Genomic DNA, 26,716 nt, shown 5'->3' with positions numbered 1-26,716 from the left:
TTATGCTTGCTTGAAAATTTTATTGACACAACTGTTTGGTCCCAACACACAAAACAGCACTTGAGCCACAAAAGAAAGTGTCCAAACAAAGTAGACAGCTAATAAAAGAATTGCTCCTCCCTCCCACTCCAAGAAAAAGATAGTGCATAAACTGAGGGCTTCAGTGACATTTTTTTTTTTTAAACAGACATGAATCTGAAATAGTACATTAATTGTTAAATTAAAGAATTTCATGGTTGTAATGCTTTTAAATCTGTAAGCCACATCATTCATTTAACCCTTTGGATAAAAAAATATATTGCAATTCAAATAGCTATTTTGTTACACTATAAACACAACTTCTCAAAAGTATTATTCTATTACTTTCAAACAGCAATTTCATCAGAATCACACATGAATCCAGAAAAGGTATGCTGACCTCCAGAAATGGTATAACCACATTCACTTTGACAAATACCATACTTTCCTCTAAAGCATCAAAAACTGGCTTTCTTCAGTACTCTAGATGACTTGCAGCTGCACCTTATGAAAATAGAACTCCAGATTTGCCTTTCCTCTAATGCATGCTCTTCTGAAACAAAGATCTAAGCGATCAGTGTTAACTTCTCAAAGGTAAGGTGAAAGCAGATGTTCTTGCATTTAACTTATTAAAAGCATTCCAAGAAAGCTTATTCTAAATCGCAGGATGTCTGTAGAGGCTTACTAAGGACTCAGATACTGTGCCATAATGCTCAGAAAAACTTCCAAGTGTTTCTTTGCATTCACAATGGCTATATGTTTACTACAGGTAAAGTCTAAATTTAAAAGATTTTATAACAAAATCTGACTAGTAAAATTCTGTCTATAGCCATTATTCAGTGGCATTTCCTGTTGCTGGCTGAGAAATTAGAGCCCATGTTCCATCTCTTGCATATTACAATAGAATCCACCTAAAAAATCCAGTTGGACAGTGGAAAACCTCTGGTATAGGTTCTTTCAGTACAACAAGCAATTTATTTGCTGCCTGGCAAATACAACCCATTGTAAATGCCATGGTTACCCAGAATGGGTATAAAGTCTCATACACTGGACGCTTCTGCTAACTAGAGTTGAGGTCATCCACTGACTTATCTTCTCTTCCAAAGCTGGCCCTTTCAAAAGCCAACACAAGACACCACAATTTGAAAACAAACAGCTTCCAACACTAGGAGTAAGTTTTAGAATAAAAACAGACACAGCTAAAAGACAGCACATCAAAGAATAAGCTTCCCATTTACCAAAGATGCTTAAAAATAGAAAACAAGGTTAAGCAGAACAACCTTAGCATTTCCACATGTAGTTGGAACTTGCCTTACAGGTGGAAATAGCATCGACTTCTCCCATCACAAAACATTTTAATAAGACCTGCTCCATTATCTGTCATTTATGCATTACATGCATATTTTAGAAATATCAGAATCTTCCTAACTTCATTTCTAGACACAATAAAACGTGTGTGTCTCTATCTCAAACTCATAACACCAAGACAGTCTTTTCCTTAACCAAATCCATGCCAGACTGGAACTAAACATAAAAGGGAAGCTTAAAACATCGATGTCCTATAAAGCTCCTAAATGGAACTGAAAAGTACAGAAAACATTTAAAACAAGTTCTACAGAAATCCACATAATCTTCTACAGACATCTTTACACAGAAAATTTACAATGCAGCTACAAGTCATCTGAAAGGGCAGAGAACAAGTTTCTCCTCTGGAGTACAATCAACTCCCTCACTCTTGTCACTTTAGGTCAGCACGTTAAAACTTCTTAACAGGCTTTTGAAAGACAGATCATGCATTTTATTAATACTGTCTGAAACAATACCAGTAAGCAACAGCCTATAGAGTATAATATGCTACATGTATGATTACACCACCAACGAGGCTTAAGGAAAATAAAATCTGTTCCATTTTAGTTGAATTTATAATTTGCTTTTACTGAACACATTTATGAAAAACTGTAAAATTTAAGAATAATTTAATGAACGCTGGATTTTTTCAAAATAACAAAAAATTCTGCTCTGCTAATAGCTGTGTTCAGTGTAAAAGGAACAAAATATTCACAGAACACATTTAAATACAAATTAATTCTAGGCCTTTCATTAAAATACATAAGGGCTAGCAAATAGCTTCATTTTGTGCAGAGTCCATAGGTATTTGTCTTTCACACTAAAAGAAACAGTTAAAGCTTGGTTACAGGTGCAAGTGAAAAGTTTGCTGCCAATTTCACCTTGTTTTTGTGTTGCTTTTTGGCTGGGCTGTCCATTGCTTCCTTGTTTAGTTGGGTTTCAGAGGACTGACAGGGAGGCACTGAAGTATTCTCTGTGGCGTTAGATACCACCGAAGCAGAGGTCAATTCTTCATGAGCTGTAGTAACAATTCTTTGCTTTTCTTCTTCTGTTAAAATCATCATCTCTAAAGTAAGCAAGACAACTCTATTAATGCTGTGTTCTTCAAAAAATAATACTTCTCTAGTAATAGAAAATAAATCGCTTAAAAAGCTTGTCAGCCTGATTTGAAGCCAAGAGATATGTCACATTCACCTCTGCAGCTGACATGATGTTTTGGCTCTTTTTGTTTTATAATATTTAGACTGTTTAAATTAGTTCTCATAAATCAAGTCTGTCAGTGCTCAAAAAGCACAATGAAATTACTCTGGTGAAAATACTGCTACAGGTTGACAAAATGCAATTTTAATGGTGGGGAGATAAGGTACCTATAAAATTCACCCCCCTGAGAGCCACTGTAGGGTACTTATTGTCAGCACTCAGACATCTGATAGAAGCCACCTGCATTTCCAACACATCCTATTGGGCAATGTATAGTTTTTTTCTTTTTACATGGTAAAAACTTGGTAAACAACTGTTTGTTTGATGTTCTGTTTGAGATCATGAGTCGTCATCACTACATTAGACACAACAGGCAACCAAACTCTTACCCGAGAGAGGTACAGGACGTTCCTCAAACTGAATTAGGTCAGCAGACTCAAGAACCACTGGATCAGGTCTCAGTTGCGGGGATGGTAAGCAGGAAGGAACTGGCTCACACAAGAGGTCAACAGGAGACGTATTTGTGAGGCAAAGAAGTTCTTGCTCAGTTTGATTAGAAGCTACAAAGATAAGACAACATCTTTCAAAGCATCTGTACGCTACAAAGGTATTATTTCAGCACTGTTAAATGCAAAGCCTTCAGATGTGATTCTGAGGATTTACAAGCTATGCCATATACCAGCCTCAGTTACCATGGTGGGACAAAAAGCACCTAATCAAATTACAACACAGCAGACAAGCAAAAACTCTGTTGAATCTGGTGCTTGCCCAAGCAGGTATACCCCTAGAGTAAAATCTTATTTGCCAAACTTAACTAATAAACAGAGAGATGAGGAACAGTCTTTTAACAGAGAAGGGCCACTTCCCAGACAACTTCCCTGCAGATATACTGACATCATATCAGTTATTTACGCAACAACTAACACTTAGATGTGAAAATTAAGTTTCAAAATAAAGTAACATGCCCTTACTAAATGGAGTAAGCCTAGACTTCTTAGGTAATAGCTCAAAAATCATTTCTCAAGTTCTCCCAACTAGAAGCAATAGAAGAATTGGAGACCACAGCAAGACATGACCTGTAAGCTCAACATTTCCCAGTTATTTTTATTCGCAGACAGACTTATGCAAGTAGGACTGTCATTACTTGCCAATACAAAAACACAAAGATAACCCAAAAAGGAGTACTATGCCCTATCAGAAGGTAGGAGACAGCCCTACCAGAAGCTATTACTGACCATCCTTTCTCATTAGCCTTATCCATGCAGACTTAAGTTTCCACTAAAAAACAGGAGAAAGTATTGCAGTGATTATACGCACAGAGCTGAGAACAGACGCCCTTGTTGAAAGGACACATGCTTGACTACACACCGAGAAGATCACAGAATCAGCGTTCAAACCCCAAAGCATTTTTACAGAAGTTAGATCTAACTCACACAGCTTTCCCCATGCTGCTTTGCTTACTTGGCTTATTTCCCCAGAGATAACAAATTTCTTATACAAATCAACTTAGCATTACCATTGCTAGGTGTTCCTAGACTTAATTCCATTGATGAAGTGGATCCTGTGGTCTCCATAATATGTCCATTATGGTCAGCAAGTTGATTTCCATGATCATCCACATGATCAGCAGGGGGAAAACTAGGTGAGCTAAAACGAGCTACAAAAAGGCAAGTTCATTTGGTTCATTTGCTAAAGTGACCTCTTAGAAAGAAAGAAAGATGGAAAGTATGGTTCAAAATTGAAAATGCTTACTTTTCATGTCATTTTTCAGTACCACAATTCTCTTATGGCCATGCCCTTTGATCCAGACCACCTATAGAGAAAAATGCGGAATTAAACAGCAGTACATGCCAGCCTCAAAGCCTAAAGCAGTTTACTCAGTGCCTTCACTGACTCGTTTACTTCAGTGCCTTCACGTCTTACACTGAAGTTATTTTTAAGTCAACTGAATCATACTGCTAATTTGCTCTACTTTGCCTAAGTAAAAGCAGTGTTTGGCATCAATTTCAAGACAAAGGGAATCAATAGGGCTAGAAAGTATATTAAATACTAACTAAATTACATTTAAGCATGAAATTCTATTTTGTTACTCTCCACAAAAATTAGTCTACTCAGAAGATAACAGCCATAAACCAGGTCACAAAGTTATCCTAGAGCACTTAAATGCATGTGGATGACAAGATGGCACAGCAAAACGCCACTATGATGCTTCTGACAAGGTGACACAGCTCTTTACTCCAGGAAGCCTACCGTAAGCAAAACTGAACTTGAATACTGTAGTACTTTACAGTGAAAAGAAAAAAGAATTCTCACTTGATGAAGATGCCAAGAAAGCAAGCAACTTTGTGGCCTCACCAGGAACAGTTCTTAAGCAAAGTTCATTTGAAAAAAGAAATTCTCATTACAAAGCCCCGACTTCCCAAAAGCTATTTAAATACAACCGGTACAAGCCTCCTCAAAAAATGTAGTCATACAAATAACTCAAACCAAATGTCAGGAGCTTCAATTGTGTAACTGTTTTTTAGTTCATTCAGAAGTCTCAATGTGATTGTGCAAAACAATTTTTCACACCTGTGGAATTGCTCCCAAGAGCTCTTCTAAATTATTGCATCCATATGCTTTAGGTTGCAGCACTTCTCCTGTATATTTGCTATATGCTAGTGGGAACTCATGAAGAAAAATCTGCTGGTAATGGTAGGTGTGAAGTAAGGACCTCACATTCTTTGCAAACATATACAGATTTGTAAGTTTCACATATTCTTCTGTGGCACCATTGGTAAAAACCTATTAGGAAAAAAAAAAAATTAGAGTGCAAGCTTATGTATCCTCTAGTTATGATGTCTCTTTCAAAGTATGAAAGACCAGAAGAGAACTCCATACCTCAACCAAATAAGGCAGACTCTTCAAGAGCTCAGTTAAGGTCATAAAACCATATTCACACGGATTAAGAGAAGTACTATGGATTGTTTCATAATGTTGTTTAAGCTGTTCAACTGAGAGAAAGGATGCTCCATCCCAAGACATCAACAACACTAGTAATTGGGCAGTCAGAGTCCGCAGAGATTTTCTGTTTATCAGCTGAATCTGCTTGCCAGCCTCTGTATCAACAACCTACAAAAATGAATTTCGAAAGTAGTTAGGGACAAGGAAGGAAATTGATCTATAAATGAAGTGTGTAGCTGGGGTTTCAGCACAGCTGTATCTTGTGTTACGTATCAGCATCTGGTACTACCCCAGTCAAAAGCCTAAAAGATGAAGCTTACAACAAATTACAACATAAAATATTTACTTTAAATACAAGATCTGTGTAGCAGTTTGTCTATGCAGTAGACAATTTTATTCTTTGTTCCAAGACAATTGGATGCGACTAAGCTCCAGCCTGAACACCAGCTGCTGAAGTAACAGCATGGGAGAAACTAAAAGACTACATCTGTATCTACATCGGAGTATGTATGCCTTCTTTTCTACTGGCATACAAGATCATTAGATATTTCCAATCCGAGTCAAAGCCTCAAATCAGATTAAAATAAAGTCAAGAATATAAAACATCATGAGAGAGTGAGACCTACTAGAGCTAAAAGGAAATGACTATAGTCAGTTGGGAAGAAAACCGCATTACTGTTAAAAAATAAAAAGCATTCTAATACAATACTTTAAAAAACAAGTAAGTGTGCATGAATTTTCCTAGAAAAAGATAAAAATCAAAAGTTTTACATTATTAAACACACAGAACAGTAATTTGAGATAGGAAAACCTCAACACATTACATACCTTTTCGGTGGATAAATTACAAAGAGCATTACCTTTACAACATGACAAAGTTTTTGCATTAAAGCTGAAACTGAGCTAACATCATAGTCGTGAAGACGCAGTGTATATCCAAATGTTTTGCTGTACTCTGTCAGTAAATCAGTCATCATTAGGCAGTTGTCTTTCTGAGACCGCAGCAGTTTAACAAACTGGGCAGCAACTGCTTTAACTTGCTCCACCTCCGTGAGTGTGAGAATTTTCTCTTCTCCACATTCCAATACCTACAAAACCAAAATTACACTTCGTTAATGCAAGTTACCTAGTTTGAGTGAAGAAAATTAATCTGCAACTAAAATTGAGTGCTTGCAAGCAATCATTAGGTATACAGCAGGGCTATCTCACAAGATATTTACATAGCAAGATATTTACATGGCAAGCAAAAAACAGTTTATGAAGTGACAAAGTAGGCAATAAAAATAGCTCGCTTTCTTTAACCAAGTTTAACATAACTTAAATGAAATTTAGCCCTGATTTTGATGCACTTCATTTTGTAAATGTAATCCAATTTGAATATATTTAACTACCCTGAACATACTATAAACCTTCAACAATTTACTAACATGGCTATATCAAAGTTTTAAATGCATACATAACTTTAGCATGAGTTCTAAACGTTTTACTTTTGAACTCATGCTGAAACAAACAGATTTTAGGACTTACTTGTAACACATCTGGTATGGCTTCAAAGAGTTCAAGTAGTTTTGTAAAACCGTAGTAAGCAAGTTTGCACTGACGACCAAAATGGTGGTGGTAAGATGGAATAAATTTATTAAAGGGCATTCGAAAGTGGGGTTGGTGGCGTAGTAAGTCTACCACCTCTTTAGAAAATTGTTTGGTTCTTTCAATTTCTTCTTGCGTGCGTTCTAAAATTAAAAAAAGAAAGCTATAGCTGTGTACCAACAGAACTATTTTGACATACAGCAGAACATGAGAATAGTGATTTTCAGGTTTGTCACATTACACCACTTTCTTCTAATATTGAAGACCCATCTTAAAATAAGACAGGCATAGTCCAAAATAAGCATGTGATCAGTACTTTACAACATCTTTAATAGTCAAATATTTAAGTATGTGTTGCGTAGAAATAACCTGTTCTCTAACCATATCACAGAAAGCTTGCTATATGCAGTAGTAGCAGCATGATGTTGTGTTTTGCCACCTGCTTTCCCGTCTGTTCCATTATAAAATTATTCCTAATATAATAAATACAGGGTTTGTTACAACTTCCTAACTACTTTACAGTTAAAGGTGGTTATAGAGGTAGAAAGAGCTATCATCAACAACATATAACCCACATTACTTCTGCATTTTTTATGTAGCCTGGTTTTTAACATATTCAAAGAACAATTTCTTTAACAGTAAAAGATAAGGTACTTACCTCTTTTGGGAATACAGATCACCATTTCATTATCTTGCTGTGACAAACAGATGGTTGTATCTGGAATTTCTGATATTATATCTGCCAGTTCACAAACTCCGTACTCAGTAACATCCCAATCCTTGGAGAAACACCTGCACGTTTTATAAAATTGCATGTTTTATAAGATTATAACATAATAACCTTACTTTATAAGATAATTCAATACATACGTCAAAGTTTTGAGTTAACATAGAATGCTATTAGAATAAGCCTCAGATTCTAACAAGGTAAGCATAATTTTCATATGACCAATGTTAGCATATGAAACAAAGGAAAAAGTACTTAAATCGAATTATCTGTTCTAACCAGAAAAATAAGGGTTATACTAATGACTCACACGCCACTGGAAGAAAGCCTCACCAGCCCTACACTCAGTAGTAGTGGCAAGTAACGATAGAAAACCTGAACTTGAATAGTGTTATTTTAGCAAGAGACTAAAAAACACGTATGCCCCACATGCTGCCACGCTTTCAACCGTTTCTATTTGCATAATAAAGATGTGTACTGTTCTTAAACAAAGTAAGGACTTGATAGAAGATATAGACCTATTATAGACCTTATAGGCATATCCTGGAAGACAGGATATTAAGGTTCACAATATTATGCAGAGTAGTAAAAGGTATTTTGCTCCCCTTATTCCTTTCCCTCCAGACTGATGAGCACTTCCCAGATGCAGGAACGTTTCACATTTTTATTCAAGGAATTGCCAAAAGTAACCAATTTTAAGGGAGATACACATTTAGTAGATTAAGAAACAACCAGTAATGTATTTTTGCCAATAGCAGAAATAAGTGTGCATTTCCACAAAGAATGCATTGGCACATGTAGCAAAATCATTTTTAGAAGTAGAGCATATGTAGCACTAACATACAATAGTTTCCTCAAAGCAGCTGAGGTACTACTTCCTATCTTCACGGTAAAGGAAAACATATTTTAAAAAAGAAACAATGAATTACTTCTTTTTAAAACCAGAACAGAATAACTCCTAGTAATAGCAAAACAGCTATTATTCATCCTCAGTATTATTGTTTTCCCCATTATTATGTCACTTAAATTTGATTGAAATTAGGAACATTTACTGACATTCAGTCTATTTTGTGTTTCCCTCTAAAAAAAAAAAAAAAAGTAACACTTCTCCCATAACAGTTCATATTATAAACATGCTACAAGCTGCTTAGATATATTAGCCATCTTCACAAGTAGTCAGCTTCATTAGCCAGCTTCAAATAGGCTAATGAAATAAAACAACCTCTTTTCCACTTCAGGAAATTTACATGAGCCTAGTACTGAAGTAAAGCAGTACAGCCTGACAGAATTCTTAATTTTCATTAGAAGCTGGAAATCGCAAGTCATGAAATACAGTTGCTACAAGTTTTGTACTAAAATTGAAAGCACTGACCCCTCTTGCACTAGGTTTAAAAGCCACAGCTGGATAGACAGCTCTTCCTGTTTCATTCGAAGTTAACTTACCAATGATAAGCCTGTAAGAATTCCCTTACAATAACTTGCTTGCTGGCCTGGGATTTCAGAAGCTTCAATAAGTCCTGAGTAAAGCGTTTCACTTGAGCTCTGTGCGTTAGAGTTAATAAGCGTTTGGAACCCATGCCAAGAATCTGAAAGAAAGTTATTTGGTCACTCATCCTTAGCATCCTCAGCTAATTATATTTACAAGGTGGTTATAAGCTAGTTCTAGTATCGGTACACTATAGATAAAGGATACAGACAACTGTTCACAGACAGCCTTGTAAAGCCATATACTTTCAGTAATAAGGCATATGCCATCAAGAAATATTTCCTCCAGGAGTACTGCAATTGTTGCATATGTTTGTATTGGTTGTTTTAAACCTCTACAACAACTAGCATTCAAAGCAGTAAGCTAATGTGACCACACTATCTTTTTTTGTAAGATAAGGCCATGCTATTTGTTATTTCACAGAACAATCCTTCAAGTAACAAGCTACACAGAATAACTTACTGGCATTCAGATGTTTACTGTGTTTCTTTTACCTAAAATCATTTATCCAAGCATTGACGATAGGCTAAAAAATCCTTCAAACTTGCCACTGGAGGCATAGATTAAATAAAGTGTTAACTTCCAAAGAAGTTATTTTAGGAAGGTGGGGTAAATAAACAGCAGAGAAGTAACAACTCAAGACAAGGAGGAATTCACTTCATTAAACCAAAGCAGGAAGTAACTTAATTGAACCTTGGATTGTAATATCTCTTTCGAGGTCAACAAGGTAATTCCATGGCATCTACTATATAATACCAACCAGCAACAGGCTCATAATTCAGATAGTTCAAGATACAAATACAGTTCTCCAAAGTAAAAGGAGAAGTGCCAGGTAACTCACCTGCAGTACATGAGGTACTGCTTCTAGCAGCTCCATTAACTTGGAATACCCGTAGTCAGACACACGGCATTGTTTTGCGAAGTGATGATGGTATGTCGGGATGAATTTACTGACAGGTATGATGCAGGACGGTTGGCTTTTAAGTAGATCTATAACTTCTCTACTGAACTGAATAAGCTGTGGATTACCTACAGGGCTCTTAGAACGCAGAAGCCAAGGATCTACAGAAAAAAATAAACAGTGTTACTGAACCTTGCACTAGTATTCTTCCACTAATCACTGCATATTATTTGTGACAAAGGTTAAACAGTTTCCTTTATTAAGTTTATCAATTATACAAGACGTTCTCTGGTATTTTTTGAAACATTTCCACAGAAACATATTAGTTCAGAAAAAAAGATGAAATATTTACCTGTGGTAGGAGGTGGTGGTTTGTTATGTATCCACTTAATAACTTTAATGCCATTTTGGGCAGTAGCAATATTAACTCCAGGAACACAGGTAATCAGGTGTTCTAAAGGCACACCACCCTGGCCTTCTGGCACCACTTGAAGATCATTGAACTCTGACATATAACAATCAGGAAAACTTTGGAAGAAAGAAAAGAGTTTCTATTATACACTAAAGTACTACTACAACAATGATCCTAAAACAATTATTTTGAGCCAGTTCCTGAGCAAAAGGCTTTAATAGCTTACTAACAGACTACAGAAATCTTAATAAAGTGTGCATTTTAAATAAAAACATCATTTTGTGCTCAGCAAGATGTAAAAGCAATAATTTGATAAAGTTATTTGACAAGCATGTATGAGGAGTTGAATTTTTAATATAGCAGGTAGTTTCAGATTGTTACAACAGTCATAAAGTTTTAAAACTTGAGATTTCAGCCTTTATACTAAAAGACTAACTTAAACTACTTTACCTTAGTAAAGGCACAGTACCCTCATGGGTCTGTAAAAGACTGTGAACTTGAGGAGCAAACGTCTTCAGAGACAAAATCACAAAGGGAATTCTGTAAGAATCTGGATCAAATTCATGCTCACTGTAATAACAACAGGTTAAAATCAATACACTCCTCCTACACTCAGTTTTAACATGACACGTGTGCTCACCTACACACCCATAATAAACATACTATGATTCACAGACCCTATCTGACCAGGCCACTACATACAGTCACAAGCATTTTCCATCTTTTATTCTTCAAAAAAGGGGTCTAAAGCAAGTTTTCAGAAGCTAAGTCAGAAGGCCATGCTTTTATTACCATTAGCTTATGATGTGTAGCAAATGGGTAGCAGTACAGCAACACATACTAGCCAGTTACCAGTGAACACCTAGTAACAACAGTACTAGCATACCCTGGCTGTTGTTGAACAAGATGAAAAAATGTAGTATGTGGCTTCAGGAAATCTTCAACCCAGTAAGAACAATTTACTAAACATGCTATGAACTTTTTCTAGCTTCAATCCACTTATTAGTGTTAACTGCTGTTCAAATACTTTATAATATTTTGTAATATTTTATGCACAGCTTACATAAAGTCTTTATTCAGGCAATGCTGCTTACAAACAGGCTCGTGATATTCCAACTCTTCAAATATTATAGGACTACAGTTTGCTGATGAACCATCATGTGACTGTGAAGATCCCAATGGGCTTTGACGGGCTTGACTGCTGGGCAAAAGACACACCAGCCGCCCACTTCCTTGGTCACGGATTGCCACAGTATCCGTTAGTTTGTACAAGTCTGATACAATTAACTTGTGCCCAAATCTAAAAGAAAAAGTAAAATATATAAATCTTAATTTTATATTTATAACAGAGGAATATTGGAGAAACTATGCTATGCAAATTGTTCAGGCAACCACAAATCTGTTCACCTAAACAGAAGAAAAAAAGTCAGTAAAATAGCATATTCCCTTAACCAAAGGCCAGTATTACAGTCACTGTTCTGGATAAAGATACTGCAACATCTAACAGCAAAGCACAGCACCTGTTAGTTTATATAACATACTGTAAGTAATCACAAAACTGAATTCTTCTTAGAGGCACTGAACAAGAACTCAGAACTTACTTCTTCTCATAGATTTCTGTGAACTTGAATACAGGCAGACAACAAGCAGGTGCATCCTGCAGAATGGAGATTGCTTCTGAGCTAGAAGAGAAGCTTTATAATGTTAGCACAAGATTAATCTGTTAGTATTAGAAATAGCTATGTATTCTCCGGACTACTTTGGGACATGTTTATAGTTCATAAAATGCACCTAAATATGACAACATGACTAACTATTCCCTTTTGTCCTAGCACTATGGAAGTTGATGCTTCAGATCAGTGGAGTGCAGTTAGTAATATATTCCTGCTAACTCACATAAGTAACATCTTTAGAGAAGTTCCATCTTTTGTAGGTCGTAAGTTTTTCAGCATCTATAAGTTCTAACTTTAGCGCTACAGTTTTAATGTTACCAGTTACCTAGTCATTACATTAAAAAGAAATTTGAACTGCTATAAACTGAAACACAAGAAGGAAATGAAGTTGCAAGTCATGCAGTAGCAAGAGAATTGATGAATACAATATATACAAACACTATTTTCAAAGGGAGCTTTGAGACAAGATGATTTTTTTCTAATGCTTTCTTTCAGGAGGGATGAAAAACAAAACATTTGTATTCCCACTAGCATTAGCACTCTAGTTCTTCTACCACTTTCCTTTCAGAAAACTGAGATAAAGAGAGCAAAAGCATTTGAACTGTGCGTCCTCTTTAAGGAGATCATTTGTTGGCATTTTCTTGAAGAAATAAAAGATGCAAAGTATAATCTCAACTCAACTGCTACAAGTACGTTATTGAAGATCATCAGTATTACAAAAGCGGTGATGGAAGTCCAACACAAGGACACCATTAAGCAGATCTAACCTCTTTAAAGGTAACTTTAATGTAAGCAATGTAAAAATGCTGAACTGAAAATTGTCAGCCTAATTGCATTTAACACAGTTATCAGATTAGATGGATTTTTACTTTACCTTCTTATCATTCATTTACTCAGTATTTTAAATTATCTCTCAACTACTAAATACATGCTATAGCAGTTGAGACAAAATTTATCACCTTAGGAGAGAGAGCGATTTATTAGTAGCTCCCGTTGCTAGTGAGACCTGGATCCTTTTACTGCCAATTTTGTATCTGTGAAGACTGTTGACAGCACTGATTGCTTCTTGCAGATTTTCCATCTGAACTGTAGCCTTCAATTGGTAGTCTGTATGAGGGCTAAGCTCGACACTTTTTACCTGAAAGTCAAACAGAGCCACACCACCTTATGCATTTACCACAAAATGTTAACCCAAATCAAGCTGACAGAAGAATATTAGTCTGTGGCCTGCAGACAAACATGAGGCAAAAGGAAACTGAGTATGATGAGCTACAGCCAAGAGGACAATGCAAACAATGATCCAGTGTAATGAGCTGTAGACAAGGCAAGGCCACAGTACTCAGTTATCTCCTTCCCATGCAGAAGATGCCAAAAGAATGTTATCTACAGATCACACATAGCATCACTATAAGAATGATCTCCCCCAGTATAATTATTTAGAACAATTGTCACTCTCCCTGGTTTTGATCACTTAAGACTCAAAACAAACTCAGTTTTTACTTTTTTAATCTGACAGTAAGAATTCAGCCTTACAGCTTAAAATGATTATGTAGCCAAAGAGCATCTCTCTTCCCTTCATGCAGAGGGAAGCACTTAAAAATGAGACATATAACAAGCTTCAAATTGACAGATCTACAGAGACCACAAGCAAATTACAAAGCTAGCGCAAGTGACCTTCTGAGTTTTTCCCCCCCAAGGAAAAAACTTTTCTACAAGGCAGTATTATGTAAGAGTTGCATTTGGATAGCTTTCTATTCCTACTCGAAGCTAGACCAAACGCACCCATAAAGACATAGACAAGAAGTATTTAAAGAGACAGATTTAGTGAAGGGGTTTTACCCTTTACCTTGCCATGCCTTGAGAAAGTTTCTTGTAAAGTTTGCTGCAGCTCTTTTCTGGACAATCTGTAATCTATATTGCTGATCTGAATGTCTGCACCATTTGCAAAAGGATCAGGGCATTCTGTACTGCTGGTATGATTTACTACATTAAACGTGAGCGGAGATGATCTATTTGAAAGGTTTGGAGACATACTCCTGGGTAAAACAAACATTTATGAAGTAGTTATTGCACAGTTCTGATATGTTGAAATCCATTAAAAGACACAGATCAAGTACACAAATACAGAACTTTGAAAGCATTTTCCTGCTATATATATGCATGTAAAACAAGTTTCACACGTGCAAAACACCAAAGCAAGACAAGCACGTCCTTTGAGAAGGCTGATGAATAATATGAATAACCTTCTAAGTCATCCAACTTAACATATGTGACCCCAGGTCTTCCTCTACCATCCTAATAACACAAGTTAAACTCATTCAATTTATTTTAATAGTTGACAGGTGCCAGATATTTAAGCCTCTAAGAGAATTTGAAGGGCTTGGAAGAATTGCTACAAGGAACAAAGACAGAAATTAAGAGGAGTAAGATGTCTAATACCTCTGATTTTTCAGAAGTATTAGAGTCAAAGTCTACATGAAACAACTGCCACACAGTAAGTTTCTGATAAAAGTTCAACTTACGTTTCTATCCACCCTGTCAGCTATTATGTAACACCATCACAACTTCTTTTCACATGCACATGAATTGGTAATGTCTACTGTGTCTACTGTATGCAACTCCACATGAAAATATCAGGAATCAAAATAGATAAAGGCCTAGCACTGGCCAGTCCTGCTCCACCTCCCAAACAAGACCCAGACACTTACCGAGATGACCAGCAACTCTGAGACATGAGCAAAGGACTGAGTTGTCTTGAGGCTGTCAACTTACTGAAAGCAGATGGATAGCTGACCTGAAATACAGTTTCATCTTTATCTTTTTTATCTACAGGGGAATTGGTAATACTCCTGGAAGCAGCAGTCTCTTTTCTATTTAGAAGTACACAAAAAAGAAAAAAACACGTTACGTTGCAGAATTCATATAAAGAAGTGCAGTTAACATTAGCATCTAAATTCTTAAACATACTTATGACTACTTTTACAAGACGATTCTCCTGTTCCAGTTTTTTTGGTTGCCAGAGACACAGGAATCACTGCATTAGAGTTATTCTGAGACGGAATTTGTTCTCTTAAGTGTTCTTGCTGGTTTTCAGTATTTCTACTGATAGTCTTTGATTCAAGCCGACATAGCTCCTATACAAAACAGCAAAAAGGTCAGCAAAAGAGCACTAGACATTCCTTATGACAGAAAGTCAAAGTTTTCTTTAGTTAGATTTTCATTGGCACTTCAAAACCAGGAATACTTGATTTTTTGTGACAAAACAGTAAATGGTCAATGATTTTTATTAGTATTTTTGCTATACTGTGTAAATCTAATTCAACACCAATTTAAAAACTACAACTGACCTAGGATCCAAGACTCTGTAAGCACCAACAATATTTCCAAACTGAGTAAGAAGGGTGGTGAAAGCAAAAACACTTATAGAATCATAGAATATCCTGAGTTGGAAGGGACCCTTAAGGATCATCAAGTCCAACTCTTGACACCGCACAGGTCTACCCAAAAGTTCAGACCATGTGCCTAAGTTCACAGTCCAATCTTTTCTTAAATTCAGACAGGCTCGGTGCAGTGACCACTTCCCTGGGGAGCCTGTTCCAGTGTGCAACCACCCTCTCTGTGAAGAACCCCCTACTTTCAAACTCAACACATGCTTTCCAAGCAGATGAGCATACAACTCACTCATGAACACACTACACATTACAGTTATACATTAACTAGGACTGACCAGTTAAAACTACAGCTCTAGCAAGCCATCTTCAGAACATGACTAACAGCAAAACTACAAAACAAGGCAGAACACAACAATACCTGTAAACTCTTAACATTTGTGGGCTTGATAATTGATCCGTGTATCTGTACCCCTCTCCCAGCAGCGCCTTTGGTACCAGAAGCCTGATCACTTGCATCTTTGTTGAAGAGACACAGCTTTGTGTTCTTGTTAACTTTTTTGGGAGACTTCACCTTTTCAGTTCCAACAAAGCTGGAGGTTTTTGTTTCATTAAGTTCTTTGTTTTTGGGAGTAAAAGACACTATGATCCTGTTGCCAAAAACATCTTCATTTTCCATTCGTTTCCGAGCACGTTCAGCACTATCTTGATTTAAAAAACGGAGAATTGCACTGCTTCCAGAAATGCTCAGCACCTTCCCTCCACAGTTGTCTGACAAGCGCCGGAGTCTATTACTGACACTTTTACTGTCTCTGTTTGTAGGCAGATTGTAAACATACAACAATGTATGGCATGCCTGTTAAAGGGAATAAGATTTTAGTTTTATGTCAGAACACCCGTGTGCTGTTCAAGAAAAATACTTATGTTGATTCTGGTAACAAGCTCTCCCCTGCAAAAGTCTTCTCTTTACAATGTTCAATTTGTTGGGAAAACTAATGCCAAGGTTGGCTCTGAAACTTCCATCTCCAAAATAAAGACAGAAAAGACTACAAACACTCTGATCAATGGATCAATACCTGACTACTTCTCCAGATAAGAAAGCCTCACAGTTTGCAGCCCAAGAATTCTATGTATCACGCAGATGCATGTGAACACATAGTTAAGGAAGTTCTTCTGAAGAAAAGGCTCAGTGCTGTGCAGAGACAGCACAGCAAATCCAGAGAGCACCATCCAGAGTTAAAACATGGTAGGCTGTTACTTAAAACCAGCTTCTTTGTTAGGAGAGCATGACAAAGCTGTCTTAATGCACAGCTAAGTTCTTATCCTACTTTCTGCCAGTGAAAGAAACTCATGTAATATACATTACCTCATCAAATATTTAGTGAATGTGACTTTGCTGTTGTACTTTTTTTAGTAAACTACTTGGTTCTTTATTTCATTCTTTGTCTTCATGCAAAAAGCACATATTCACACAGCAGTAACTAGAATACAGACCATGGCCAAATCTGTAGCGGACTTTATGTCCCACCATAAAAATAGCACTGCTTTCCCCAAAAATCAGAAAAAGAGGGCTTTGACACTTGGAAACGTTCACTGAATTAAGAATTTGAAACCTTACCGGCATTTTCAGTGGTAACCTTGGGGGCAAATCTGAAATAAATTCTTCAAAACAAATAAGTTCATGAGCATGATGTAAGAGTGCTTCTGAGGCTTGGTTTTTATGTACCAAAATTATCCGAAAACCATGTCGATGTCTCAGGTCACTGAGTTCCAAAGCAAAATTTACATCCGCTGCAGTAAGGCAGAATGAACACATGGGGAAAAAGTAAAAATCATGGATTAAACATGCAATGCTCCAGAGCTCACTTGTCAGATTTTATTTATTACTGAAAGTTTCCAATGAAATAGCACTAACAGCAACAAGACTTCAACAGATTTAAATCAGTCGTTACCACTTGGTCTCAGAAAGGTACTTCCTTTTAATAGCAACTTGGAGCAGCCTGCAAGGCATTTGACTGCTACTGTATACTTTTGTAACAAGAAAACATTTAGCTTAACAGGGATTACAGCTTTAGCGAGAAACCCAAGGCAACTGCACACAGCAATTTAGTAGTTGAGTGCTTTACATGTTTACCTGTGTAGTATGCTGCTACAAGAAGACAAATATTTAATATTTGTCTCAAAACTCATTCCTGAAAGATATCCATAAGGAAGACTCAGTTACTTTATTAAGGTTCCTATTGAAGCTGTCTAACAGACAGCATAATAAGCATAGCTAGTAACACTTAACAGGCCAACAGATTGCAATGATTTAACTAAAAAGTCTCATCTTTCTGTGCCTACTTTTCTCTAGCTGTCAACAAAATTATGATTTCTTAATTAAACAGGTCAGTTAAAGCTGATTCTAAACATAATTCTTAAAAAGCAAAATATGGAAGTATTTACATGCAGAAGTACTACTGAAGAGAAGAAGTGTTCTGTACCACAGAAGGACCACTTACTTGACACAAGAACCACAGTGGCAGGTGCTGTGTGTGTATCAGCAAACCTCCTAAGACTCTGTCTGAGTTTGTCATCAGCAGCATTCTTTGCTGTAGCATTGATGTGCGCAACAGTCACCTACAGAAATGTAGAGAGATTCTACACAATTGTTCAAACATCCTAGCTTAAATGTTGTTCAAGAATAACAGATACAAGCTATCCCTTGCAGTTTCTATTCAGACAATACAATGCACACATGCATGAAGTACAGCATGTGGATACCAAACCACTCTAAAGAGCAATGAACTGGACAGCTAATTGCTCAGTGTCTTATGGATGACAGCATTCTGTGTAGAGATCACAATTTCCAAGTTTTGCATTCTTTAAGAGTATAAGCCACTACTGTGAAAACATTCTACAAGCCATCATTTGAAATACATATGTGACAAACATAGCAAGAACTGTCATTACTTCATTTTAAGCTTCATGTAAGCAGGTAATTACAAACAACGGGCTGGCAGTTTCTTATAGCTTCAGACTAACTATCCAATAACAAATAATTTGCTAGCATATCTACAAGTTCAGGAGCAGGAAGGGAAATTGTGTGAGAACCTGCACACAAAAAAGTCAAAGATACCAAGAAATAGTATTGATGGAAAAAACAAGTTGTTGAAGGTGTCACAATACCACTACTTTGCAAAAACACTAGTGAGCAAAACATTCACAAACAAGAGGTAAAGCATCATGTTCTCTAAGTTAATGCTGTAATCACTTATTTCAAGGATACTACTAGAAGCATCTGCTTATTACTGAATGAAATCAAAATTATCTGAGAGCTAAGCTAAAAGGGTAATCTACATATAACAGAATGCAGTTTCAATTTTAAGTAGCATACCAAGAAAGTTTAGCATTAAACAGCACCTACAAGGTAATTATAAGACTATGCATTTACAAAAAGTCAAAATAAAAGCTTTTAGTAAACAGAAGTCACAATCTGTAGAGTACTTATCCTCAAGCAAGCACGCTAGGTAAATGCTGTTTTCATACCTGGCAGTTGTTCAGCTCCTGAATAACTTCTTTATTTTCTTTGCTTATGTCACACACACAAATGAATTCTGCCTCTCTGTGACCTTTAAAAAACTTTTCCCGAATTCTCTGTACAACCGCTACAGCCGAACGGCCAGTGGGAACTGAACAGTTTTCAATATCCCAGAAGACTCCAATAGGGGGCAAGTTTTCCAGAACTTGTCCTGTTACTGCAACTTCTGGAGACCCTGTACAGGTGTAACACAGCTCATTTTAATCCCCAAATACCAGAAGTATTCTAGTTTGCATACTATGAACTTATAATAAAAATTAGAAGCTCCATGTTTTAGAGAACAGCATGCCTAGGAATGCAAATTCATTCTTCTTATATAGTTGTGCATCTTTCCAGTTTCACTTCAAAGGAGAGACCTTATAGCTCAAATCCATATTAAACATGAATTTAATCAGTGTTAAGTTAGAATAAAGATGCAAGGCAACCGCAACTTTACTTTTAACTCTGAAGTAACTAAGTAACATGTTTAGAAAAGGTATCATATACTGAGGTGGCATGTGCAATGAAGACTGAGGGCTATAACAATAAAAAAATGAAACATTAAAGCTGTTCAAGTGTACAGTGTGCATTAGAAAAAGAATCTAAACAAAACCAGCTGAGATGACTAGTAGTGTCAGTGAGTACAGAAAAATTAAGGTAGTATGTAACAGAGGTGTCCTATAGAAATGGACACAGAGGTTAAACTGTTTAGTCTTCTGCGACTTTATAGAAGTTTCCAGAGAACAGTGCAGTTTAAGAGAACTTGATATGCAACAGTACTTAAGGAGGACATCCACTAAGTGCAAGTTTCTAACAAATGTGTTTTACCATATTTCTGTGGTGATGTGCCAAGGCTGCTTGCCAGTAGCAAACTCCTCTCAGTTCCTGTTCCTTTGGTTCCACAGCCATTACATATTGGGATAGAAACAGGTGCTGTCTGTGTACTTGGAGGAGGAATATTTGGCCAGATTTTAGCAGCATCAACTAGGCTGTTTCTGTTTGGCTGTCGGGACAATTTTTAAAATACATGTTCATTTAGTATACAATATGAACACATACTATACCAGGCTTGAAACACTCAATTTCCCATCTTCAATGAACGCAAGTTCAAATGTACTCTAGAAAGTTAATTAACAGCTGTACAAAATATTCTCCTAGATTTAAGTCCTTTCTAGTATACTTAGCTCTATAGTCCCAAATAGAAAGAAGGACCCTTATTTAACTCTGCACATGAAGATATGCCATCTTCAGAAAGTCCTGACATATATTAAGAACACCTACCATGTGACATCAGCACATTTAAGAGTACAAAGCTGAATTCTCACCCTCCCACCAAAAATAGCATTTATGCTTCAAAACATACTGACTTCACCACTTAGTTTACTGAAAACATTTCTGTATTGGAAACTCATGCTTGGAAGTAATGAATCTTCCAAAGCCCAGTGTATTATTTCACTTCAATTTCCTATTAAAATTCAAGTTCTAAGGTGTACCAAGACAGTACTGGAGTACAAATAACAAGTTAGGAAGATAGAACTAAGATTCAACCAAAACAAGAATACCATTGTAGCTTCAGACATTTCACCTGAGTTTCAAATGGACCTTTACTGATCATTTACTGATCAGTACACAAATGTACATGTTAAACATTACCTAGCCTTTTTTGATTCACTGCTACAGAACATTTTATTCTGAGCTGTCAAGGAGAGAATTGTCTTTAAAATCCCGTCAAAATCCTGTTTGAGTACATTAAAGATCCACTGTAAGCTAACCACTGGTAGTCTTGTCTTGCTGTTAAGCTGAACATTGCCTCAGAAGAAAGCACCTCTGAGCAATCTGCTACGTTTGGCCTACGCGTCACGAACTAGGTGAATGCAGACAAACCAACAGAAGCTGGTGTTTTGCTCAAGTTAACACTTACTCCTTCAACATTTACCATATAGCACACTTAATGAGCAAGAAACGCGATGCATACAAACCTGGTTCAAGCAGTCACTGCAGTAGTGAGAGCCCTTTAAACAAACTGAAGGTGCCACATTTAGGTGCAAAGGGTTGGCACACACACGTGATGTTAGCTCCGACTGTGCAATATGCTCGTCCAAGTGGCCTGTAGCCCCACTTGTGAATTCAGAACAAGGAAAGTAGCCTGAAGATGTGCAGCTCTGAAGGGCTGGGAACTGATGGAGTTTGTGCATGTTACCATGACAGGACTGGAAATGAAGTTTTCCACAACAGGGCAGATGTTGACAGGAGGATACATTGTTTTCTATGCACATGCCAGGGAACTCGCTGGCAATGCCTGCCAAATTGCTTCTAGCTGGAGGGTTCTTCAGTGAAGATGCAGGCTGGAAAGCAAATCCTGACCCTACTTGACAGGTAATCGTCCCAGTGCTTTTTGAGTCTAATATCGTGCCAGGGTGAATGACATTACCACCACCACCACCACAATGCATCTGTGGAGTACAAGGAGAGTCAGAGCCATGAGCACAGCAGCTTACTTTCGGGCCAGGTGAAAGCTGTATTTGCTGTTGCTGAAGAGGATGGACATCAGGAAGCGGTACTGCTGGAAACAGCTTAGAGCCAGCATTATGAGATGAAGCATCCTTCAATTCTACAGCAGCTTTCTTGTTCTCCATGTAATCTTTCTGGAAAATGAAGGCTACGTTACATTCAGAAACATTAATAAGCTAACAATTTTACACTATCATATGTATATTTTTAAACATGCAATTCGACAATACCATTTTGAAAAGTGTTATCTCTGCCTCACTGGCTAAGCATGAACAATTGGCATGTTTCCTTTAATACATGCCAGCCTGAGATATACTGGTACTAATGGGTTTCAGAAACAACAAACCAATTAAAATCTGTAAAAACAGAATTTGAAAAGGAAGAAAGTGTTAGGCTAAGTCTAAGAGATTCCCTTCAACTGCAAAGCAAATAAAGCAAACCCAAATGGGTGAAATATAAAGCAAGAAAAAGCCATGCGGAGATATGTAAGTAAACATCTTTTCCTTTGAATAAAGACTAGAGAACAGTATTAAAGATTTGAAAGTTATACTTTAAAAGATTAAGATTTCAGAAAATTAGAAGTTATTTGAGAAAGGTAAGCTAAGAAGACAGAAGACTGAATTATCACAATGGCTATTTAAGTTCTTTTGCCTACCTCAAGATATCAAGAGGTACAGACAGAAAAGCAGCAGTGACAACCAAGCAGCAAGGTTATGAGAAGCACCAGAACACCGAGGTCAGTATAGCAAACCTGCACACAGCTCTGTTCCAAAGCTTCAGACCACTACTTCGCTTTCCAAATTGAACTTAATGCATTGCCTACTACACAGCAATGAATAATTGATTACCCAAGTTCAAAACCATTACTCTTTACCTGATGCTTTATCTTATGCAACAAGACACAGCCAAAAACCCATCTGGAACTGCCTTACACACTGAGCTCCAGAACTTACAGCAGCTCCCCTCCTAACTCCCTAGGCACAAAAAGACCAACCCAAGGTATACGTTCACAGCTTCCCCTGTATCTTTTAACCAGAAGATTGAACGCAGATGAATGAAAACTAATTAACTGTTGGAGCTTGCTTGCTCAAGCAAGTCACTGTGTTCACCATTTCTTCTATTCCTTAGCACTCTACATCTTAAACGTACACAGTCATACATAGCTACAGAACTGAAACATTAGAAGAAAACAAACAAGGAATAATTGGACCTTTATTAAGGGCATATCTACCATTACTGTAACTAATACATACTCAATTCAGAAAACAAGTTATCTCCCAACTATTGAGAAAACCTGGAAGCATGGAGAGTAGCTTCCTACTCTACTCTTCAGCAACAGCTTCAGAGCACTTTCAAAAAGCTGTCCTATACACTTTCTAAAGCAATCAGTTGAATTACTCCAAACACACAGGTGCAGAGCAGAGCCTGGCAAGCAAAACAGCATTCATACTGTCACTGATATTGATGAGAGCACTCTCAACACAACTAGAGACCTTAAATTCCCAGGCAGACTTTGTACTTTGCACAGTAAGTGCTGTCTCCTCCCTCTCCCCTCAGCCAACAATAGCATTGCCATTAGGTATACTGCTCTGTAACCAGGTACCAGCTAGACTTTTGGCAAAGCAAACAATTACCTACCGTTTTCTCACTGCAAGGCAAAGTCTTCTCGGCAGCAGAAAAACAATTAGAAAGTTTCCAGAGCCATGGTTTAACATCATTCTCTTGTCGCTGAAGCCATCCAAAAGATTTATTGCAGAGGTTCTCCGTCCTGTTTCCTTCCATCATACAGCCACACTAAATAGTTCAACATTCTTTCATCCCCCCTTCCTTTCATTCTTTCCACCTGCTAAAGAAAAAAATGTACGCTTTAAAATAATTTTAAGGTAAGAAAGACAAAACCATGGTGGTCTTACAAATTCCACTGCTACTAGATCACTAATCCTACATTATTTATGTCAAATTTAATTATGTAACAGACACAGCTGTGACTGGCTACATCAGCCTTCCTGTTTACTGCAGAAATACTCCTTGTGCTCTGCAGTACAGGTAAAGCTGTCTGAAACGACTGCTGTCTGTGCCCATGGCATTATCTACCAAGTCCCGGAAATCATTCCTAGAAACCTTCATTGCACTCTCCTAGAAAGAGGAGCTAGGGTGAGTTTTCAAGAACAGCTTATCAGTGAATATAAAATAGGCATAACTGAACCCAGCTATAGAAACTGGTGTGTATATTTATTGTTTTTCAATGGGCTTACAAAACTACCTACACCTATATTAAGCACATAGCATTTAGTATTTACACAGTTTTAAAATCATTAGAATTATTTACAAACACTTCTTCTAATCCTCAACCTGTTCCATGGCACACCACATCAATTTCCCTTTATGGAACCACAAACAACCAAAACCATTTGTTCAAGGCCCAGCCACACTCCACCATAAAAATCAGGATTAGCAATGAAGCCTTCTCGCCCTCCAGCTATGTGCTGCATTGATTAAACTACACTCATGCAGTTCTTTGCATTTACTGTTGAACACAACAGCCGGGGAATACATTCCATAACATTAAAGTCATCTTTAAGACCAAGTTTGCCTCTAACGTTGTTTTTAAGCAGAAAAACAAGTTTGACGTTTTTATAAAGTAGACGTGTTTATTCACACGAAGTGTAAGTTATGCTTCAAGTTATTTTGTACATTATGTTGTATAAAATATTAAGTCAAAAGACTCCACGAGCCTAGAGGAGGCTACTTCCAAAAACGCCTTGTGACACGCAGCCGAGCCGTTCTGTTTACAAAATAAAGCGACAACAAGGAAACAAAAACACCCCAAAACCCAGGCTTTATGTCAGCTTGCCATGCCCGCCCCCGGCCCGAACGCCCCGCGGGCAAACGGCCGCCGTCCCCTCAGCACCCCCAGGCCGTTGGGCGGCCCCACACGGAGCGGGGGCGGCTGCCGCCCGCCAGGGCCCCGTTCCCGTCCCCACCGGGCCGCGCCGTTCCGCCGAGGCCTCCCCACCGCCGCGGGCAGCCCCCACCGCACGGGAGCGGCGGGGCCGTTCCTCCCCGTCCCCTTTTCCCCCGCCCGGCCTCACCTGAGCCGCCCCCGGCCCTCACATGGCGCCGCCGCCCGCCCCTTTGTTGGCCGCCCCCCACCCCGCCGCCGCCGAGCGCCGGAAAGCAGCGCCCTGCCGCACAGCGCCACTGTCGTGTCGTGACGCACCGCTCCCCCCTCCCCTCCCGCCGGGCCGCGCTAGGCCGGGGCGGGCTTTAAACGGGGCGGGGCGGGCTTTAAACGGGGCGGGGCGGGCCCCAGGGGCTGCCCCTGACAGAATCCGAGAGTCGTTAGGGTTGGAAAAGAGCTGCGAGATCGTCTGGTGCAACCATCACCCTACCACCGACGTCACCCACTAAACCATGGCCCCAAGCACCACGTCCAACCTTTCCTTGAACACCCCCAGGGACGGTGACACCACCACATCCCCGGGCAGCCCGTCCCAACGCCTGACTGCTCTTCTGAGCAGCAATGTCTCCTCATTTCCAGCCTGAACCTCCCCTGGCGCAACTTGAGGCCGTTCCCTCTGGTCCTATCACTGGTTACCCGTGAGAAGAGGCCGACCCCCAGATCCCCACACCTTCCTTCCAAGCAGTTGCAGAGAGCAATGAGGTCTGCCCTGAGCCGCCTCTTCTCCAGACCAACCCCCCCCAGCTCCCTCAGCCGCTCCTCACAGGACTTGTGCTCCAGGCCCTTCACCAGGTTCGTAGCCCTGCTCTGGACTTGTTCCAGGGCCTCGATGTTCTTGTACCGAGGTGCCCGCAGCCCTGGGAGAGCCTCGCCCTGCTGGCAGCACGTGAGGAAGTACAAGAGTCAAGCTGCATGCTTAGAGATAACAATTTTTTAACACTTTGTGCCAAATTTTGGCATTCACTTACATCTTTTTCATGCAGATGCAAAAAAATATCGGTAGGCTGCAAAGGACAGATAGTTTTAGTCGATTAGAAAGTATAGTCCAAACCCTGCGGACAGCAGTTAGGTGTCAATTTGTTTATTGTAACCCAAGTATCTGAACCTTCTGTACTGTCCTTCTTGGGGTCACTTTGGGCATCTTTAGCTGCATCTAAAGAAACTTCCCAAGCAGAATATATATGATTTTAAAATGTAAAGCAAGTACCAGCTAACAAAAACTACAGCACGCTGCTAACAAGCCACTAGATAGGCATTTGTGTGTTCCCCTCCCCCTGCTAAAACACCTGAAGTCTGCTGGCCACTCCTTGAGCTACCAGCAGTCTTTGTCTCAACAATCCTACTTTATTTGTAATTTTACTTTTATTTTCTCTCCACAGACACAGCCCTATCTCACAGTGTAGCAGTTCCCTCACAACTTAGCATTCCCTCAGAAGGCCAGGACAAAGTCATGCTGCAGATCCGTACCATCCAGGCTGGGCCTTGCTTCTTGGCATGCAGGTAGCTGAGCTTCTCAAGGTGGGGTAGGTAAAGAGCAGGGTGAGGGGCCTCTCTCTGATGGCCCAGTATCTTTTAATCATAAGTGACATCATCGTATTTGGCTAGGTCATCATTTTATCTTCACCTTTGCCTAATGGGCTGCAGTCACCACCAGGGTTAAGAGTCTTAGGAACAACGCTTGTATCCAAATCCCATCTTGTCCCTGCTACCATCATTCATTCAGGATGTAATGCTGAGTGAATGCTGGTATCAAGGTCTTGAGTGGCGTTATATTTTGCTTTGCTGAGCAAGGCAGTGCTATTAATGAGCATTTGATAGCTTCAAGGTATCTAAAGGGTTTTAAAGCAGTGATACGCAAATCCAATTCTACAGACTGCAGAAAATTATGTAACATCTTTAAATGCAGGGAAATAAGTTTCACTGGTGTTAAATGCTTACTCTGCTGTGACAGAACTATTTGAATTTGTATATGGCGTTCTAGTACCTATGTTTGTCATATCT

At 38.5% G+C, this 26,716-nt stretch overlaps 1 protein-coding gene across 2 annotated transcripts; it reads right to left on the bottom strand.

Annotated features, from left to right (window-relative positions):
* Window positions 1-24,896, bottom strand: MARF1 (meiosis regulator and mRNA stability factor 1). 2 transcript variants are annotated; one of them, XM_032197385.1, is made up of 27 exons: window positions 24,846-24,896; window positions 23,392-23,599; window positions 21,222-21,887; window positions 20,071-20,245; window positions 19,212-19,438; window positions 18,185-18,302; window positions 17,302-17,474; window positions 16,105-16,539; window positions 15,262-15,428; window positions 15,003-15,164; window positions 14,141-14,330; window positions 13,254-13,432; window positions 12,223-12,303; window positions 11,685-11,921; window positions 11,072-11,191; window positions 10,562-10,737; window positions 10,150-10,370; window positions 9,266-9,408; window positions 7,754-7,887; window positions 7,036-7,238; window positions 6,369-6,596; window positions 5,446-5,676; window positions 5,137-5,349; window positions 4,318-4,378; window positions 4,082-4,222; window positions 2,955-3,125; window positions 1-2,431 (listed from the first exon to the last, which is right to left on the bottom strand). In XM_032197385.1, the coding sequence occupies exons 2-27, from the start codon at window positions 23,536-23,538 to the stop codon at window positions 2,199-2,201; spliced, it is 5,232 nt and encodes a 1,743-aa protein (XP_032053276.1). In that variant the 5' UTR covers window positions 23,539-23,599; window positions 24,846-24,896; the 3' UTR covers window positions 1-2,198. The 2 variants fall into 2 exon arrangements, with proteins under 2 accessions (XP_032053276.1, XP_032053277.1); XM_032197386.1 differs by lacking the exon at window positions 4,082-4,222.
* Window positions 24,897-26,716: the final 1,820 nt, after the last annotated feature.

Source organism: Aythya fuligula, chromosome 15 (assembly GCF_009819795.1).
Source record: "Aythya fuligula isolate bAytFul2 chromosome 15, bAytFul2.pri, whole genome shotgun sequence".
In the NCBI taxonomy this organism is placed as follows: domain Eukaryota; kingdom Metazoa; phylum Chordata; class Aves; order Anseriformes; family Anatidae; genus Aythya; species Aythya fuligula.
Note: the sequence above shows the minus strand (reverse complement) of the source record. Positions and strands in the feature narration are given on the sequence as shown.